General features: G+C 56.2%; 1 protein-coding gene across 1 annotated transcript; it reads left to right on the top strand.

The window, feature by feature from the left end:
* Positions 1 to 1,344: 1,344 nt before the first annotated feature.
* On the top strand, positions 1,345 to 18,438 carry HACD3 (3-hydroxyacyl-CoA dehydratase 3). The gene is made up of 10 exons (XM_032975890.2): positions 1,345 to 1,548; positions 4,753 to 4,795; positions 6,235 to 6,476; positions 8,246 to 8,297; positions 9,723 to 9,830; positions 10,377 to 10,504; positions 10,761 to 10,873; positions 11,560 to 11,666; positions 15,960 to 16,091; positions 17,018 to 18,438. Exons 1-10 carry the CDS (start codon positions 1,465 to 1,467, stop codon positions 17,092 to 17,094), a joined length of 1,086 nt encoding a protein of 361 aa, XP_032831781.1. The 5' UTR covers positions 1,345 to 1,464; the 3' UTR covers positions 17,095 to 18,438.
* Positions 18,439 to 19,849: the final 1,411 nt, after the last annotated feature.

The raw sequence follows: 19,849 nt of genomic DNA, 5'->3' as shown, positions 1-19,849 counted from the left end.
TGAGTAGGTTAAACGTTGAGTTTTATAAGGGCACCACGGGGTGACCAGCCCCTCCCCACCCAGCCCCACCCCTCCCACTCCCCACCCAGCCCCTCCCTACCCTCCCCTCCCCACCCTGCAATATTCACCCGTCCTGGGACGGGCAAAAAAGCTACTGGATGCAGATTTGTTTTCTCTCCAGCTAAATGACAATAAGGGGCCGTCCATAAATGACGTCACGTACCTGGGGGGGGGGGGTCAGACATTTGTGACGTGTGACGAGGGGGGGGGAGGGGTTGAGAAATGTGACGTCACATCAAAATGCGCAACTTTAAATATAGAATTGTTATAACAACACTAATTGTGTTATAACACTCCTACAGCATCAGAGTGCAGCGCCACATTAAATACGCACAACAATGACAATAGTTTAAAGCGATTTGAAGTATGTTTTATTTTCAAAATAGAAATATGTTTTTGGGGGGGGGGGGCAAAGCTTTGTGACGTCATATTTGAGGGGGGGGGGGTCTGACTTTGTGACGCCGTGTGATGAGGGGGCGGAGTCAAAAATCGCGTGACGTCATTTATGGACGGCCCCTAAGACCGAACTCGCCTTAGTGAGCTCTCCGCAACAATTGAAAAAAAAAATTGAGACTTTTCAGCCGAGTTATCGATGGCCAGAACATCTGCCAGAAAGCATGAGGTTAGTTCATCTTTGGGGTTCGATGTCCGATCCGTTCCTTTCTTTCAAATCTCACGTTCATAAGGTTGTGAAAACCTCGGTTGTTTTATTTTTTACCCACAGAAATATCGGTCGACTTGCACGACATCATCACACCGGCTGATTCCGAGAGGCTGGTTCCATGCACGTGTCCTCTAGCGAATCGATTACTGCAGTGCCTCGTTTTAAATACGCTCCTTGCTACGTAGACTGCAAATTGTTCAGACTGCGGCAGCGAGGGGTGCTCACCCGAACCCCGTTTACGCGACCACATTTCTCTCATCATTACCCTCGCTTACGGTGTCGAAACGAGTCGAGTTTAAGAACCTTCTAGTTTTTAAAACTGCGTGTGGGCGGGGTCTGTACGTGGGCGGGGTCTGCGTGTGGGCGGGGTCTGCGTGTGGGCGGGGGGGGCTGCGTGTGGGCGGGGGGGGGCTGCGTGTGGGCGGGGGGGCTGCTTGTGGGGGCTGCGTGTTGGCGGGGGGGCTGCGTGTGGGCGGGGGGGGGGCTGCGTGTTGGCGGCGGGGGGGCTGCGTGTGGGCGGGGGGGCTGCGTGTGGGCGGGGGCTGCGTGTGGGCGGGGTCTGCGTGTGGGCAGGGGGGGGGCTGCTTGTGGGGGCAGCGTGTGGGGGCTTGGGGGCGGGGCGTGTGAATGATGCACCACGTGTTTCCGCCGAGGGCTGTCAGCTGACATCGCTACACGTGTGTGTGTCTGTGTGTGTGTGTCGCCTGTGTTGTCCGTGTGTCGCCTGCGTGGCCCTGGCGATGTCGCCGACTCTGACCCCGCCCGTGCTGTGGGCGCAGCGCCACGACTCGGTGTCCCTCAAGGTGGACCTCAAGGAAGTCTCGGTGAGAGGCGAGGCCCCGCGGGGAGAGGCCGCGTCGGGGGCAAGGCCCGGAACGCGACCTTCACTGCTTCATTCATTCTACAGCAGCAGCAGCAAGCGAGCCTGGCCTGACACGCCACACACACCACACACCACACACATCACACACATCACATAATACACCATACACATCACCACATACATCACACACAACACACACATCACACCACACACAACACACACATCACACACATCATACACCACACACATCACACACATCACATCATACACCACACACATCACCACATACACCACACACAACACACACATAACCACACATCACACCACACACAACACACATCACACACATCATACACCACACACATCACACACATCACATCATACACCACACACATCACCACATACACCACACACAACACACACATCACCACACATCACACCACACACAACACACATCACACACATCACACACATTATACACCACACACATCACACACGTCACATCATACACCACACACATCACCACATACACCACACACAACACACACATCACCACACACATCACACACATCACCACACACATCACCACACACATCACACACACCACGCACATCACACATACCACACACGTAGGCTATCGCTAGTGCGACCAGTTGCCAATGCAACCCAATCGCTTCTACGCAGAAACCCAGCAGCACATTCCGCCAACAACACAGTGGCCCTTGAAGGAGGGAACGCGTTTGCGGTATTGTGTGTACTGTGTAATACTCACCGTGACGTTTCGGGCAATGTTGCAGAACGTGAAGGGCCATCGCCCCGAAACGTCGACTCTATTTACCCCCCCCCCCCCCCCTTGCAAGGCCACGCGATGTTGTTGTTGGCTTGTGCTGGAGCCCCACCGATTCGGAGGCAGTTGCCGGGTAATAATAATGATGCTAATGTACAATAACATTTATATCGCAGCAAGGATCTATCAATGCGATGTACAGGACACAAGCAGCAGCGGACTTGTTATAAAAAATATATATGTAGATACATTGCAGGAATCATTTACGAAACTAACTAAACGTTTCATATGCGGAAGTGTATAAATAAAAAGGTTTTAAGGTAAAATTTTTTTTTATTTAAATGTCCACAGCATGGGGGTGGGTTGGGGGGGGGAAATCTCGATCACCCATAGACCGAAGCCTTCACGTGGCGAGACGGAGATCTGCATCGTGCTCAGTACTTAGGGACCTTAATGGGACCATCTGGGTGATGCAGCGTGTCGGTGATGTAGGCTGGGACAAGCTGCTGCTGCTGCCGCCGCCGTGTGAGAGGCGATCTCACAAGTTGGCGCGGTAGAGGGGAGGTTACGGCTGGGTGGTGCAGCCGGTCATCTCAGTAAGTCGACCCATGCCCACCTGCTGGGGTCTGTGCCGCGACCTTCCCGCCGTGCACCTAGCCTGGCACTGGCGCCGCGGGGAGGTCACCGACACTTGGTGGCGAATGGCTGTTGTGGCGGAGGGCGCCTCGCCTTGACAGACAAGAGGGAGGGTTCACCTTGAGCTTGGCTGCTGAGCCAGAGGCGTCCATAGATAAGGCGGATGAATCAAGGTCCCCATTGCACAATCCGGGGCGCCGCGGTGGCTGTGAGATGTTGACTACCTCGCCTGGTATGCAGGAGGTCGTGGGATCGATCCCGACCCTGACGCCTGCTGTATATTTGGAGTTTGCGTGTCTCTCTCTGCCATCATCACGGTGGCTATGAGATGTTGACTACCTCGCCTGGTAAACAGGAGGTCGTGGGTTCGATCCCGACCCTAACCCCTGCTGTATATTTGGAGTTTGCGTGTCTCTCTCTGTCATCATCACGGTGGCTATGAGATGTTGACTTCCTCGCCTGGTATACAGGAGGTCATGGGTTCGATCCCGACCCTGACCCCTGCTGTATATTTGGAGTTTGCGTGTCTCTCTCTCCCTCCGTGGTCCTCCGGTTTTCCCCCGCACATTTACAATCAACGCGCGTTCGAGTATTTTTGGCTGCTATAAATTTCCACGCGATGACAATCAGCCCCTTCGTCCAGCTGCCATTGGTGATGGCCAGCTCGCTGGTGAAAAAAAAATAGCAATCGAGCTCAGTGGGGGCCTCCTTACACCTTGGTAAAAATAAAACATAGACCGGACCGGGATTCGGTCCCATCGTCCATTCTGGATCAGCTGGCTCGTACAGCAGCAGCAGAATTTAGCGATGGCGAGTCGTGTCCACCGTCAGTGCCATCAAGCCAGCGTGACGGAGTCTTCTTCCCAGAAGTGTAGTTATGTAAAACAACAACAACCCCATTTTGTATTCGTAGCTTCTTCTGTGCTCGAGTCCCCAGAGAATGGAGGAGGCGAGGGAGAGGGTGGGGACGAGGATGGGAGGCAGGAGCTGGATGGGGCCTGTTCTGGACTGTTCTCGCCTGGTGCTAACTCGGGTCGCTGGGTACCAACGGCGGTTCTCAGACAAAAGACATTGCCTTGTTTTATTGACTAATGCAGGAACCTGCTTCACAGGCTTGACATTTCGGGACCACCCCCCCCTCCGCTCCCCCCCCCCGTCCGTATGGTGAGGCTCACTCTGACCTGGGCTGGTGGAGCAGCTGTGGCGGTCGGGGCTGCTGTGGTTGGTAGGGCCGGTGTGGCTGGTGTGGCTAGTGGGGCCGGTCGAGACGATGTGGTGGTGTGGTCGGGTCTGGCCTGGCCGTTGGGGCCAGTGGGGCTGGGTAGAGTCCGGCGGGCCCAATGTTGTGGCATTGCTGGGTCTGGCCTGGCTGTTGGGGCCAAGGTGGCCGGTGGGGCTGATGAGGCCCATGGAGAGAATGTGGTGGTGTGGCCAAATCTGGCCTGCCCATGGGGCCGGTGGAGCAGGTGGAGCAGGTAGAGCTGGTGTGGCTTGGAGCTGGTGTGGCTTGGAGCCGGTTGTGGCTTGGAGCTGGTGTGGCCGGTGGGGCTGGTGTGGCTGGTGTGGCCGGTGGAGCTGGTGTGGCCGATGGGGTTGGTGTGTGGCCAATGGGGCCAATGGAGCTGCTGGAGCCGATGTTGCCGCCAGGGTCGGCGTGGCCAGCCTGGCCGGTGGCTCTGTTGGGGACAACGCTGCGGTATGGCCGGGGTCTGGCGAGGGCGATGGGGCCGGTGTGGCTGTCGGGGCCGGTCTCCCTAACTCCGCAGGCTCTCCCTTTCGCAGGAACATGAAGTGGAGTGCAAGGGCAAGACGATCGTCTTCAAAGGTACGCACAGGGCTGGCTCTCCAATCCGTTTGACACAGGGGTGGGGAACGTCCGGCCCGCGGTCCGTACGAGGCCCGCGAAATCATTTGGTCTCTGGCCCTGCCAAGGCAACCGCAGGCGGAACTCGAAATTCAATAAATCTAGGAGAGCAAACCTGGAAAAGCAGTTGCGAGTAGCAGCAACATCGTCAATACCGGCTAACATCATCACACGCCTCGCCAAAGAGAAGCAGTTCCAGCCATCGCATTAGGGGTGAGTTAATTAAATGTTTGACCAAATATAACGGGCTAATTTTTAAGTTGATAATCTTGTATGGCCCGCGAATGATGTTATACATATCCAAATGGCCCTTGGCAGACAAATGGTTCCCCACCCCTGGTTTAACACGACGTAGGAGGCTTTCGCGACCAATATAATACAGGTTTTTTTTGGGTTGGATCGCTTCGATATATAAAAGTCGTTAAACCCGCCACCACCCCACGCAGCCAATTAGTAAGGCTTGTCATGTAAACAGAACGTGCCAATTCGTTACTCGGACAGCACACCGGTTGTGTTGGAGAGCAAAGCCACTTGGATTGTAAATGTTGTGGTTTTTGCTCTCCAACCCACCGGCGTGCTGTACTCGTAACGAATCGGCACGTTCTGTTTACGTGACAAATCTTAATAATTGGCTGCGTGGGGTGATGGTGGGTTTACTGACACATTTATATATTTACGCGATCTAACCCATAAAAACCTGTATTAAGGAGGGGGCTCTCATCGTCATCGTCGGCTTAATCGACTCCAACTTGAGATGAACCAGAATTGCCATGAGCACCGCCGCCGACAGTCACACTCGTATGTCTTCCAAGTCGTCTTCATCACCACGATCAGCATCTACAGAATCGTTAAAATCAATCTTGCCCATCATCACTGTCGTGACATTCATCAATATCGGCGCCATCGGTGCCGGTGGTCTGGTGTGCATCGCACTGCAGCTCCACATGAAGCCAAACCCTCGTTCAAAAATTGGCCAAACATCCCGGCAGCCAGCACTCTCCTGGAAATAATTCTTAGGACTTGGCGAGGCTTAGCAAGGGGCGTCGTCACTACTGCTGCTGCTGCTTCTGTCAATGTTGCCATCGCCTGCATTTCCACCTCCACCATCACCGAAGACAAATATTCCCCCGTACAGCCTTAGCAGACTGTTGGAGCAAGTACTGTTGTTAGCGAGTGGCACCTATGAAAGCCGGCCACCTTTGTCTCCCGAGAGGCGATGATTACACGTCACACCTGGTACTCATTTGAGGCCGAGTCGACCTAGGGGAGGCCCAGGACCGGTTCAGATAATTGTCATGAGCGGGAATCGAACTCGAGTCGCCGGGTTCGCATCGCGGCGCACTAACCTCTGCACTTTACCGCTCCATCGCCGCCGACGCCGCCGCCCACCCACCCGCCAGGCTACGGCTACGGCGCCCAGGGCCAGAACCGCTACGAGTTCTCGCTGGAGCTGCTGGAGGCGGTGGAGACGCCGGCGGCGAGCGTGCGAGTCACGCAGCGCGAGGTGGCCATCACGCTGCGCAAGGCCACGCCGGCCTGGTGGGGGCGCCTCACCAGCGCCGAGCGCCGCCCAAACTTTCTGATGCCCGACTTCGACCGCTGGATGGACGAGTCCGACGCCGAGGAGGAGCTGCGGCTCGAGGTGAGGTTTGGGGGTTGGGCGCGCGGTCGACGGAACCCGACCGCTCCCCAATGACGATGGTGATGATAACGACGACGATGACAACGACGACGTCGACAATGATGATGACGACGAGGATGACGACGTTGACAATGACGACGATGAGGAAGGATGATGACGACGATCACCCCGTCGAAGATGACAACGACGAGGATGATGACAATGACGACGTGGCGATGAGAAGGGGAGGGTTGGTGGATCACCGTGCAAATGTTGTGAAACTCCCTTCCCCGCGGCGTGGCTGTCGAGGAGGAGCCGCCCCCAGTCTCTTGCCAGGAGAAGGCGGTCACAGCAAAAGCGTGGACTGCGCACCTGTTCCCTCTGTACGAGATAGAGCGTTTCCCCCTCGCACGTGGCTTTTCAGCGGACGCTGCGGTTTCCTCCCCGCATGTATAAACACTCATTCATGGGCGGATAAACCTGCATACGTAGTGCACCATAGAGCATGGGCAAAGGTTGGCGCTGGCTCGCTACCTGGCCGCTGCTGCCTCTCCCGCTCGTCCGTGGCTCCCCTACCCCCCCCCCCCCCCCCCCGGGGCCCCGTCAAACTCGGTCTGTTTGAGCGCGATGAGCGGATACTATTTTTAACTTGACTAAACCATTTTTTTTTATTTAAAGCTTTCGTGACTGCAGGGATTCATATTCTTGGTTCTTTCGGTAAAGTCACGTAGAAGGGAAACAATAAAATAATAATAAATAATAAAACATTATTATTTTATTGTTTCCCTTCTACGTGACTTTACCGAAAGAACCACGAACATAAACCATTTTTATCTTGCCAGGTAAAGCCCCACTGAGCTACGCAGCTCTTTTATCGGGAAGCGACCCTGGCCATCACAAATGAGATAGCCCAACGAAGTGGCTCGTTGCGCAGACATTTACAGCGGCGAAATACTCTTTAAGCATGCGCGTTGAAATCCAGGTAGTCCTCTACTTACGATGGAGGTGCGTTACGACGACCCCATCGTAAGTCAACAATATCGTAAGTCGAAGATGGCCTTAGCCTACGCAGGAGTCTTAAAGAATGGTGATAATTTAGCAAAACAGAGCAATTTACAGTACCGTACTGTATAAACGATGTACTGTATGTATTTGTTAATTACAATACTGTATTGCACAGTAAAATGTAAAGTAATAAACAAGGTAAATTCTTAGCCTACCTATATGGACTGCAATTTAATAGAACGTTTTTTTCAGGAAACAATCCTATCTGCTATAAAAAAACAAATACCTCGTACGCTGCTGCGTTTGCCTGCCGCGCAAAATTTTAAATATTTTACAATTTTGCCGTATTGCCATCGTAAGATCGAAATATCGTAAGTCGGGGGGACTATCTGTACTCTAAACCAGGGGTGGGGAACCTTTTTTCTGCCAAGGGCCATTTGGATATTTATATGACATAATTCGCGGGGCCATACAAAATTATCAACCTAAAAATTAGGCCGTTATATTTGGTCAAACATTTAATTAACTCGCCCCTAATGCGATGGCTTGAACAGACCCAATGATTTCTCGGGCCTTATACGGCCTGTGGGCCTTATACGGCCCGTGGGCCGGACGTTCCCCACCCCTGCTCTAGAAGCACCTGGATTTTTACCTCCGCAAGGCCCAGAGAGAAATATCCACGCGACCACGGTGAGAACGTGCACACTCCAAATGCACACCGTGCGACAACAGCACGTTATCCGTGACGGGCGGTGACGGTTCTACCGTTGTGTCCCCGACTGCAGGAGATGAAGAATATCGGGAAGGTCACCGTGGAGTCGCGCGTCCGCAAACACCGTGAGCTCTGTCCCCGCATCCCCAGCGCAAAGCCACGGAGCGCAGATGGTGGTGGTGGGACTGGTGGTGTGGTGGTGGTGGTGTAGTGGTGGGACTGGTGGTGGGACTGGTGGTGTGGTGATGGTGGTGTAGTGGTGGGACTGGTGGTGGGACTGGTGGTGTGGTGGTGGTGGTGTAGTGGTGGGACTGGTGGTGGGACTGGTGGTGTGGTGGTGTAGTGGTGGGACTGGTGGTGGGACTGGTGGTGTGGTGATGGTGGTGTAGTGGTGGGACTGGTGGTCTGGTGGTAGGACTGGTGGTGTGGTGGGACTGGTGGTGTGGTGGTGGTGGGACTTGTGGTGTGGTGGTGGTGGTGGGACTGGTGGTGTGGTGGTGCTGGTGGTGTGGTGGTGCAGGTGGTGTGGTGGTGCTGGTGGTGTGGTGGTGGTGGGACTGGTGGTGTGGTGGTGCTGGTGGTGTGGTGGTGCTGGTGGTGTGGTGGTGGGACTGGTGGTATGGTGGTGGGACTGGTGGTGTGGTGGTGGGACTAGTAGTGTGGTGGCTGGACTGGTGTTGTGGTGGTGGTACTAGTGGCGTGGTGGTTGGACTGGTGGTGTGGTGGTGGGACTGGTGGTGTGGTGGTAGGACTGGTGGTGTGGTGGTGATGGTGGTGTGGTGGTGGTGGGACTGGTGGTATGGTGGTGGTGGGACTGGTGGTATGGTGGTGGGATTGGTGGTGTGGTGGTGGGACTAGTGGCGTGGTGGTGGGACTGGTGGTGTGGTGGTGGGACTGGTGGTGTGGTTGTGGTGGTGGTGGGACAGGTAGTGTGGTGGCTGGACTGGTGTTGTGGTGGTGGTGGTAGGACTGGTGGTTTGGTGGTGGGACTGGTGGTGTGGTGGTAGGACTGGTGGTGTGGTGGTGCTGGTGGTGTGGTGGTGGTGGGATTGGTGGTGTGGTGGTGGGACTAGTGGCGTGGTGGTGGGACTGGTGGTGTGGTTGTGGAGGTGGTGGTGGGACTGGTAGTGTGGTGGCTGGACTGGTGTTGTGGTGGTGGTGGTAGGACTGGTGTTGTGGTGGTGGTGGAATTGGTGTTGTGGTGGTGGTGGTGGGACTGGTAGTGTGGTGGTTGGACTGGTGTTGTGGTGGTGGTGGGACTGGTGGTTTATTGTTATTTATCATGGTGGGTTTTGGTGAGTAGATTAACTGAGTGGTGAGTGTTGGTGAGGGGTTCTGTGCCCCTCCCCCATGCTTTGCACCGCTGTGATGGTGGTTGTTGTTGTGGTGTTGGTGAGTGGTGGTGAGTGGCGGTGAGTGGTGATGGTGGTGAGTGGTGGTGGTGAGTGGTGGTGAGTGGTGGTGAGTGGTGGTGGTGAGTGGTGGTGGTGGTGAGTGGTGGTGGTGGTGAGTGGTGGTGGTGGTGAGCGTTCTCCGTTTGCCCCGTGCAGCGCTCTCCACGCTGCACCGTGGTTACCTCTTCATGTACAACTTGGTGCAGCTGCTGGGCTTCGCCTACGTGCTCGTCAGCCTCTCCGTGCCGCTGCTACTGGGACACGGTGCGCCTCCCCCCGTGTCCCCCCATGCCTCCTCGTGTCTCCCCGTGTGTCCCCGTGTCTCCCCGTGTGTCCCCGTGTCTCCCCGTGTCTCCCCGTGTGTCCCCGTGTCTCCCCGTGCCTCCTCGTGTCTCCCCGTGTGTCCCCGTGTCTCCCCGTGTGTCCCCGTGTCTCCCTGTGTCTCCCAGTGTTCCCCCCCATGCCTCCCCGTTTCTCCCCGTGCGTCTCCCCGTGTGCCTCCCCGTGTCTCCCCGTGTCCCCCCCCCCCCGTGTCCCCCCCCCCGTGTCCCCCCCCCGTGTCTCCCCGTGTCCCCCCATGCCTCCCCGTATGTCTCCCCGTGTCTCCCCATGTCCCCCCCCCCCGTGTCCCCCCCCCGTGTCCCCCCCCCGTGTCCCCCCCCCCCCCGTGTCCCCCCCCCCGTGCGTCTCCGTGTGTCCCTGGACATGTATATCTCCTGACGGCTCCGCTTGTACGCCCCACACCATGCACGTCCGCCAGTACTTGCACATTCATGCGAGTCTCCTTGTTCATCCCCGCGCTCCCCCCAGAGTTCTGGGGCTCGGCGCTCAAGGACGCCCACAAGGTGCTGCGCTTCTGCCAAGTGCTCGCCGTGCTGGAGGTCGTCCACCCGCTCGCCGGCCTTGTCTCCGCCGCGCTCGTCCCCACCGCGCTGCAGGTGCCGCCCCACGATCCCGACCCCGTGACCCTGACCCCGCGACCCTAACCAGTCACCCTGAGGCCGCGGCCCTGAGGCCGCGACCCTGAGGCCGCGACCCTGAGGCCGCGACCCGGCGACCCTGACCCCAAACCGCTGGGAGCACAGTGCCTGGGCTGTGGTGCGGTCGTCTCAGCCTCCGCTCCGCTCCGCTGCCCCTCCCCCTCTCCCCCCGACCCCTACCCCCCGACCCCTCCCCTCTCGTCCCTGCCACCAGGTCCTGGGCCGGGGCTTCATGCTCTTTGTGGTGATCGGGATGCACGAGCGACTGAGCGCCACCAACACCGCCTTCGCCGTCTACTACCTGTGGAGCGCCATCGAGGTGTTTCGGTACGCGCACGCACACACACGCACACACATACACACACTCACACACACACATACACACGCACACACACTCACACACACACACACATACACACGCACACACACACACGCACACACACACACACGCACACACTCACACATACACACACATACACACTCACACACACATACACACACATACACACTCACACGCACACACACACACATACACACACACATACACACACATACGCACTCACACGCACTCACACGCACACACACACACATACACACACATACACACTCACACACACTCACACGCACACACACACACTCACACATACACATACACGCACACACATACACACTCACACGCACACACACGCACACACACATACACACATACACACATGTACTCGCACACACGCACACACACACGCACACGCACACACGCACACACATACACACACGCACACACGCACACACACATACACATGCATGCACACATTTGCACACGCACGCACACAAAACCAAGACCTATATCCCCCGTGTAGCAGCAGACCATTTCGGCAAGTGCTGTCAGCGACGACACACGCATGCAAATGCACGCACGAATGCACACACACACGCACGCTGCACTCACGCTGCACACGCACCTGATGGGTGGTGGCGGTGGTGGAGACTGGAGTGTGCTGCTGGGTGTGCTGCAGGTACCCCTACTACATGCTGGGCAGTGTGGGCGTGGAGTGGAGACTCCTCACCTGGATCCGCTACTCACTGTGGATCCCGCTCTACCCGCTTGGAGCACTCGCTGAAGGCAACGCGCCACGCTCACCACACACTCACCACACTCATCGCACTCGCCACACTCACCACACTCGCCACACTCGCCACACTCACCACACTCGCCACACTCGCCACACTCACCACACTCGCCGCACTCGCCACACTCGCCACACTCGCCACACTCGCAACACTCGCCACACTCGCCACACTCGCCACACTCGTCACACTCACCACACTCGCCACACTCGCCACACTCGCCACACTCACCACACTCGCCACACTCGCCACACTCACCACACTCGCCACACTCGCCACACTCGCCACACTCGCCACACTCACCACACTTGCCACACTCACCACACTCGCCACACTCGCCACACTCGCAACACTCACCACACTCGCCACACTCGCCACACTCGCCACACTCGCCACACTCGTCACACTCGTCACACTCACCACACTCGCCACACTCGCCACACTCGCCACACTCGCCACACTCGCCACACTCACCACACTCGCCACACTCACCACACTCACCACACTCGCCACACTCACCACACTCGCCACACTCACCACTCTGTGCGATCCCCCTTCTTAAAGAGGAGGACCACCAGGGCATCCTTCCAATCCTGCGGAACCCGTCCAGTGGTCCAGACTTGTTATGATGTCATATAGGGCAGTCTGTGCACAAACGCCACCCTCCCTCAGCGTTTCGCTTGGGAGATCATCTCTGCCTGCTGCCTTTCCTGATCTCAGACTCCGGATCGCCTTCAGTACTTCCTCAACAGATGGCACCTCAGCCAGCCACTCACAGGGGGTGACTTCTTCCAATATTTGAGGCACCGCAGCCTCAGCAGGGTCATCCTCACTTTGTGCCACGATGTTTTCCTGGCTGAGGGATTTTCCCTCCCCCAGGACCTCACAGAAATGCTCAGCAAATCTGCAAACCTGTTCCTGGGGGTCGGAGATTGGATCACCGTTTTTCCCCCTAATGATGGTAATAGGTGTGGCGCTGCAGGTTACTTTTTTGATGGAGTTAAATAGAGATTTGTGTTCGCGGGCCACTGAGGCAGACTCCATCTCCTCAGCAACCCGCAACCACCACCCATCCTTGCAGCGCCTCACGGCTCTCCGAACCTCCGAGCGAAGGCTGCGGTAAGCCTCCTCATTCTCTGACGTGGGATTCTGTAGATGATGACAGTGGGCCTGTCAGCCAGGGTCTCTGGGGAGGTCTGGACCGTGTACCCAAAGCAGCCAATGCAGCTGCATGAGTGACAGTCCTAAACCTCGCCCATTTACCCTCGACATCAGGAGGAGTGGAGGACGATGCCAACCCCAGCCGCAGGCGATGATGAAATTCTCGCTTGCAACTTCCATCAGATAACTGAGACCAGGTCACTTTAGGTTGGAATGGGGTCCTGGGTGTATACCCACCACCGGAGCGGAAGATTGGCAGGCGCATCTTACAGATGACAAGTCGATGGTCAGAGGGCAGATCAGCTCCACGGTAGGTCCTGGTGTCAAGGACATGGGCTCGCATCCGCTGGTCCGTCACTATGTAGTCCAGCAGATGTTCTTGCTTGGACCCGGCATGCATCCATGATGTTGTGTGGATGCGCCGATGCCGGAACAGCGTGTTGGTAATTACAAGCCCATGGGCTGCACAAAAATCTAGCAGCTTCCTACCGTTGTTATTGAGCTGATCTGGCCCATACCCTCCAATCACTCCAGCCCAGGTGCCAGCATCATGACCAACTCGGGCATTGAAGTCACCCAACAAGGTGACTCTATCCCGAGGGGCCACTTTAGCCAGCACTTGTGACAGGAGGTCATAGAAGGCATTTGACTCACGGCTTTGCCTGCATCCCTCCAAGGATGTTCGTCTTCGGTGGGGGCATGAGTAACCACAACCATCACTCCTCGCCTCCGATTGATGGGAAGGCGAGCCCAAAGTAGCCTGGGGCTTACAGCTTCCCACACCTCACCGCCACGCTCCCACGCCCCCTTCATTCTTTTGTTCATAAGAAGAGCCACACCCTGTTGTTTGGCAGTCTGCTGCCCCGAGTAGAGGACTGTCCACCCCTCATGGTGGCAGGAGCCAGAACCGGTCCACCGGACCTCCTGAATGCCACAGGGATTTAGGTGGTACCGGTCCAGCTCCTGACAGAGGAGTGGCAGCCTCTCTCTGCAGTGAGCGTTCGAACATTCCACGTGGCCACACGTAGTGGCTTTTCGTTGTTTCTGGAGAAGCCCTGAGGGTAGATATTCAATCTCCTGGCTCCGCCAATTGGGGTTTGGCCAGGAGACGTCATAGACGCCTGTCCCCCCGGGGCCTCCGACACAAGCTTATTAGTTAGATATTTTAGGCGTGGTTTAGTGGTCAATTTTTGAAGGTGGAGGGATTACCAGCCCCTCGCACCCGTCCAGAGCCCCCGTTTAGCCCCTGTGGTGGTCACAGACGCCATGAGAGGAGGAGCCAATCGGAATTGGACCTCCCCCCACAGCACTGTCCACGACAGAGTTGCCCGTCCGGCACCGCGAGGAGGTAGGGGGTTGTTTTGCCGGACTCGCACTACACACGCTGCAATACCAACACCCGCCAAGCCCAACTAGGTGACGGTGACGTCACCACGGCGCCTGTGCCAGGCCAGGTGCACTTTGAGGCCACGTGAAGTGTCGAAGGCTCTCTGCTGACAGGAGGAGGTCTCGGGACAGACCCAGCAGGTGCCATGGGTTGGCTGACTGGGATGACCGGCAGATGCACCACCAGCTGTACCCCCCTACTGTGCTAACTTGCTGCATTTTAGCCAACCAGCGCTCCGCTCATTGTTGTGAGCGTCGCTGCTCTGCCCTCCGTTGTTGCTGGAGGGCGACTGCCTCCAACTGCTCAGTAGCAGCAGCGGCGTCCTTCACGAGCCTTCATAGAGGCCGATCTTGACACCGCTGGTACCGGTCGTCGGCAAGTCCACTCAGCTCCACATCCTCCCGGACTGTATCAGCTCCATCTCTTCGCCAGCCCGTGTCGTGCCCGTTTAGCCCCCTCTATGCGGCCAAACGAGCACGATATGGGCTGGAGAAGAAATGGACTGATGCACACGCTGCACACACATTCGCACACACATACACTCACCCACGTCATGCGTTTACTCACACGCTCTACACACGCTCCACACGCTCCACACGCTCCGTTCGTTCACCGCGCGCTCCACGCGCTCCAAGCCCACCGTTCATTCACCACACACCACACGCTCCACACGCTCCACACACTCTCCACACGCTCCACACACCACACGCTCCACACACTCTCCACACACCATACGCTCCACACACCACACACTCCACACGCTCCACACACGCTCCACACGCTCCACACACCACACGCTCCACACGCTCCACACGCTCCACACGCTCCACACGCTCCACACACACCACACGCTCCACACGGTCCACACACCACATGCTCCACACGCTCCACATACTCTCCACACGCTCCACACACCACACGCTCCACACACTCCACACACCACACACCACACGCTCCACACACCACACACCACACGCTCCACACACCACACACCACACGCTCCACACACACACACCACACGCTCCACACACACACACCACACGCTCCACACGCTCCACACACCACACGCTCCACATGCTCCACACGCTCCACGCCCACCGTTCGTTCACCACAAGTGCCGCACCATTGTGGGGCGGTAACGCGGTCCGGTGGTAGCGCGGTCGCCGCTTATTCCAGAGCTTCGCGGTTCGATCCCATCGGCCGCCCTGATTAATACCGCGGTGCGTGCTCAACGTAATAAAAACACCACGCGCCGTCCGCTTCACAGTGGCCGTTAACGAGCCCGCGACGTCATTGCCAAGAGGTGTCGCATCGTGTGCCGGCGTCACGACTCCACATTTGCCAAATTCGAAAATCACGCCGCAAATCGCTCACTTGGGATTCTACGCGGGGCAGCAACATCGCCGCCTGCTGCGACAAAACCTGGCGGGGGACCCTCCCTGCAGACGGAGCCTCGAGGCTCGGCGAGGCTTGTGCCGGGTAAACCGGCGAAATCCTCGTAAAGCAATGCGAAGGATTGAATCGGAGCTCGACCGCCCCTCGCCGACGTCCACGAGCCGGGGACGCGATCCCTCGCCTGGCCGGTTTCTATCGGTGCCGCACGAGTTTCTGCCGTGGCCCAGCCCGTGGCCGCTCGCTTTCACTCGTGACGACGGTCGTTCTTAACTCGTGGTCTTGAAGTCGGCGAGTGTTTTGACGGCACCACCCACCCACCCCCCCCTCTCCCCCGCCCCACCGTAGCGGCGTGCGTGCTGAGCGCCATCCCGCTGTTCGAGGCGTCGCAGGCCCTCTCGGTGCGGCTGCCCAACGTGCTCAACTCGTCCGTGCACTTCCCCTACGTCCTCTACGCCTACCTGGTCATCCTCGCCGTCGGTGTGTGCAGCACGCAGCGTGCGTTTGAGCACCGTGATCGGGAGGGGGGAGTCGATCGGTTGGTCAGAATCTTTATTTTAGACTTCAGGAGGAATCCGATGAGCTTACAAAGCTCCACGTTAAGCACGCAGCCCTCCCTGTCGAGTTTCCGCCCCTACCTCACGACCCCCCACCTCTTCTCCCTGGCCCATCCTTCCCTCCATCCCTCCAGGTGTACCCCCCCGTAATTCTCGTACCCACGAAACCTCCCTCCCCATACCCACATCCCTATTCACAGTATCGCATTTAGATACCCTTATTGTACCACTCACAACCCTTGTGAAGTGCCTTGTATAAATGTGCTATATATATAAGATAGGTACGATACAAAAATACGATAGGGAAAGGTAAGCAAATCACTAAGAAAATGAAACTTTAATTTTTACCGGGTAAGGGGCCCCACTGAGCTATTAGCTTCTTTTCCAGAAGCGACCTGGCCACAAATGATAGCTCAACGAAGTGGCTTCTCATCATCACGTGGACATATATAGCGGCCAAATAATTTAAACGAGTGTTCTTCATCGCAAGGCACGCGGGCCACCGACGGCTCTTGGTGGGGCCTTCGCGCGACCCCTGGCGTGCGTCCCCCCGACAGTACACACAGAGTGAAAACGTCCCCCGTCATCATCATCATCGCCATCGTTATCATCGTCGTCGTCGTGCTGCTGTCAACCCCCAATGGTTTCCAATGTGTGGTGGCTCTCGCACTGACGATGCCTCGTCAGCGAAAGTGGCCCCCCTCTGAAAATGAAGTGAGGGACACCGCTCTCACCGCGTGTTTCTGTCGCTCGGTGGGGAGGACCGCAGGGAGTCGGGGGAAACGCGTAGCGCGTCGCGCCTTGTTTGAGTTGACCTTGCGCTTGACCTCCCCCCCCCCCTGACCCCAGGTGTCTGCATCAACTTCCGCCACATGTACAAGCAGCGGAGCAAGCGGTTCGGAGTTCGCAAGCGCAAGCGCGCGTGACCGGGGCGGCCGGGGGGGAGTGGTCGGCGTGGGGGCGCTAGCGCCGTGGAGCTAGGGGGTGGAGTGACAGTGGGTTGACGTCTCCTCCACGTGGCTCCAGGTTCCTCTGCAGCCATCGTCGTCGCCATCATCGTCGCCATCATCGTCGCCATCATCGTCGCCGCCATCGTCGCCATCATCGTCGCCATCATCGTCGCAGCCATCGTCGCCATCATCACGTTCACCACATCGTTGGCAACCGCCGCCGCCGTCGTCATCGCGCCGCATTTGTCACCGGCGTCGTCACCGTCGTCAGTGATTATTACTGACATCACGATGGTTCATTGTCACATCGCCATCTCCCGTAATCGTCGCTATCAACAAAAACGCCGCCGTCTCCGTCGTCATCAGAGCAAGCGTCATCATAATTGTAATGGTCATTCCCGTCACCAGCATCTCCACCACGACCATCGTCGTCGCCGTCCCCTTCGTCGTAGTTTGCGTGCAGCCGCTAGTTGCTCCTGCCCGCGTGTGTTGGCGTGGCGGTTGTAAGCCGCGTTGCCACGCCGCGGCCGGCTGGTTTTTTCCCCGCACGCGAGCCGTTCCTCCTTCCACGCGTTCCACGCGTTCCACGCGTACACACACACGCGTACACACACACGTACACACACGCGCGTAGTAGTCCGGGCGGTCAGCGTTCCGATTGTCCGCGTTTAATCGCATTTTTCTCGTGTCCCGCGGTGGACACCGGCCGGGGAGGGTGGGTGACGATGTCGCGACCGACCGTTCCGCAGCGATTTTTTTTCCCCACGTCGCCCGGGGGGTTCGCCACGCGTGGGGAGCGATGACACACCGCTCGGCGCGCCTGGTTTTACGAACTCCTGGTGGCGAACATTAATTGGATTTTCGTCCACGGCTCCCGTCGGTGGCTCGCGATGTCTCGATCCGGTACCCGGGTCTCTACCCCGCCACCGCTCTCATGAAGTGTGGTGAAGTATGGTCAAGCAGTGCCTCCCCTGTGACCGACACTGCGTGGGGGGAGGCCTTCATCCAGCAGTGGATCGACCGAGGAAGCCCCGTTAAACGATTACAAATCAATGTTGATGAATGCAACGGGGGTTATAACGTGAACGATTCGGCCGCTAGACGCCGCTATATGCGTACATTAAAAAAAAATAACAATAAACTTGCAATTTGTAACATGGAATCTGGATCACATAGAGATTCCGACTGGAATCTGAATAGCCGTCAATCGTTACCCCCCCCTCCCACGTCCACGTGGTTCACATCGCGATGCCACGAGCACCTGCCCGCGAGTGATCTGTACAATGATGATTACCAATAAAGATAGCCTTTCTAACTTCACGTTTGTCAACATTTTGTTTATTTGGTGATGCTGTTGTTGGCAGTGGCCTTAGAATAACAGTCGACGTTTCGCACAATGGCCCTTCATCGTGTGACACTTTGGAGAGGGGATATTATTGACCACCCCCCCCTCGTCACACGGCGTCACAAAAATTGAGACCCCCCCTCAAATATGACGTCACAAAGCTCTGCACCCCCCCCCCCAAAAAATATATAAAACATGCTTCAAATCGTTTTAAACTATTGTCGTAGTGCGTATTTAACGTGGCGCTGCACTCTGATGTTGTAGGAGAAAACATTTATTTAAAAGTCTATTTCATTAGGCAGAACGTGTTGTCTATATTTATTTAAAGTTGCGCATTTTGATGTGACGTCACATTTCTCAACCCCCCCCCCCCTCGTCACACATCATCACACACCCCTAGGTGCGTGACGTCATTTATGGACGGCCCCCTTTGCGTGTCTTTCCGGGTCCTCCGGTTTGTCCTGCCACATTGAGAATGAACAATCACGCGTTTAGAGTATTTGGTTGCTTACTCTTTGGTTCTATTGGGTAAAGTCACGTAGGTAAAAAATAAACAAAAATCACGACGTTCCGGCCACAACACAAGTGGCCTTCATCAGGTGAATGGACCGTACTGTCCAAAGGACAGCGTTGGAGTGAAGACAGTCAAGCCCAGGTCGCGTCCTTTAAGCTGTGGGAGGAAACACGCTAATTCCTTTGTCAAAGCGTTTTGTTTCCTCCCACATAGCTTAAAGGACGCGACCTGCGCTTGGCTGTCTTCACTCCAACGCTGTCCTTTGGACAGTACGGTCCCCTCACCTGATGAAGGCCACTTGTGTTGTGGCCGAAACGTCGTGATTTTTGTTGTTTTATTTTTTACCCACGTGACTTTACCGAATAGAACCAAAGAGTATGGGTCCTTGCAGTCACGAAAGCTTCAAATCTAGTATTTGGTTGCTATAAATTGCCACGTGATGATGATGATGAGCCACTTCGTTGAGCCATCATTTGTGGCCATATCGCTTCTGAAAAGGAAGTTAATACCTCAGTGAGCTTTACCTGGTATGATTAAACATTTGTTTGGTTTTATTTGTATATTTTTTATGATTTTTTTTTAAACTTTCCTATATTCTTGGTTCTTTCGGTAAAGTCACGTAGAAGGGAAATAATAAAAATAAAACAATAACATTCTCACGACGTTTCGATTGCAACACAAGCAATCATCATCAGGTGTGAAAACCACAGCAAGAATATGAATCCCTGCAGTCACGAAAGCTTTAAATCAAAACTTTCCTATACTTTCCAAACCTATCGTGTTTTTTGTGTATTGTTGTAACGTTCTTACCCGCCCCTACTGGACATCTACTAAAAATAGCTTTATAGCTAATCGGATTTCTCCAGGATAAA

The sequence above is a fragment of the Petromyzon marinus genome, chromosome 57, assembly GCF_048934315.1.
Source record: "Petromyzon marinus isolate PM22_M1 ecotype Great Lakes invasive population chromosome 57, UKy_Petmar_22M1.pri1.0, whole genome shotgun sequence".
Classification (NCBI taxonomy): Eukaryota; Metazoa; Chordata; class Hyperoartia; order Petromyzontiformes; family Petromyzontidae; genus Petromyzon; species Petromyzon marinus.
The sequence above is the reverse complement of the archived record's forward strand: the minus strand, read 5'-3'. Positions and strand labels throughout refer to the sequence as shown.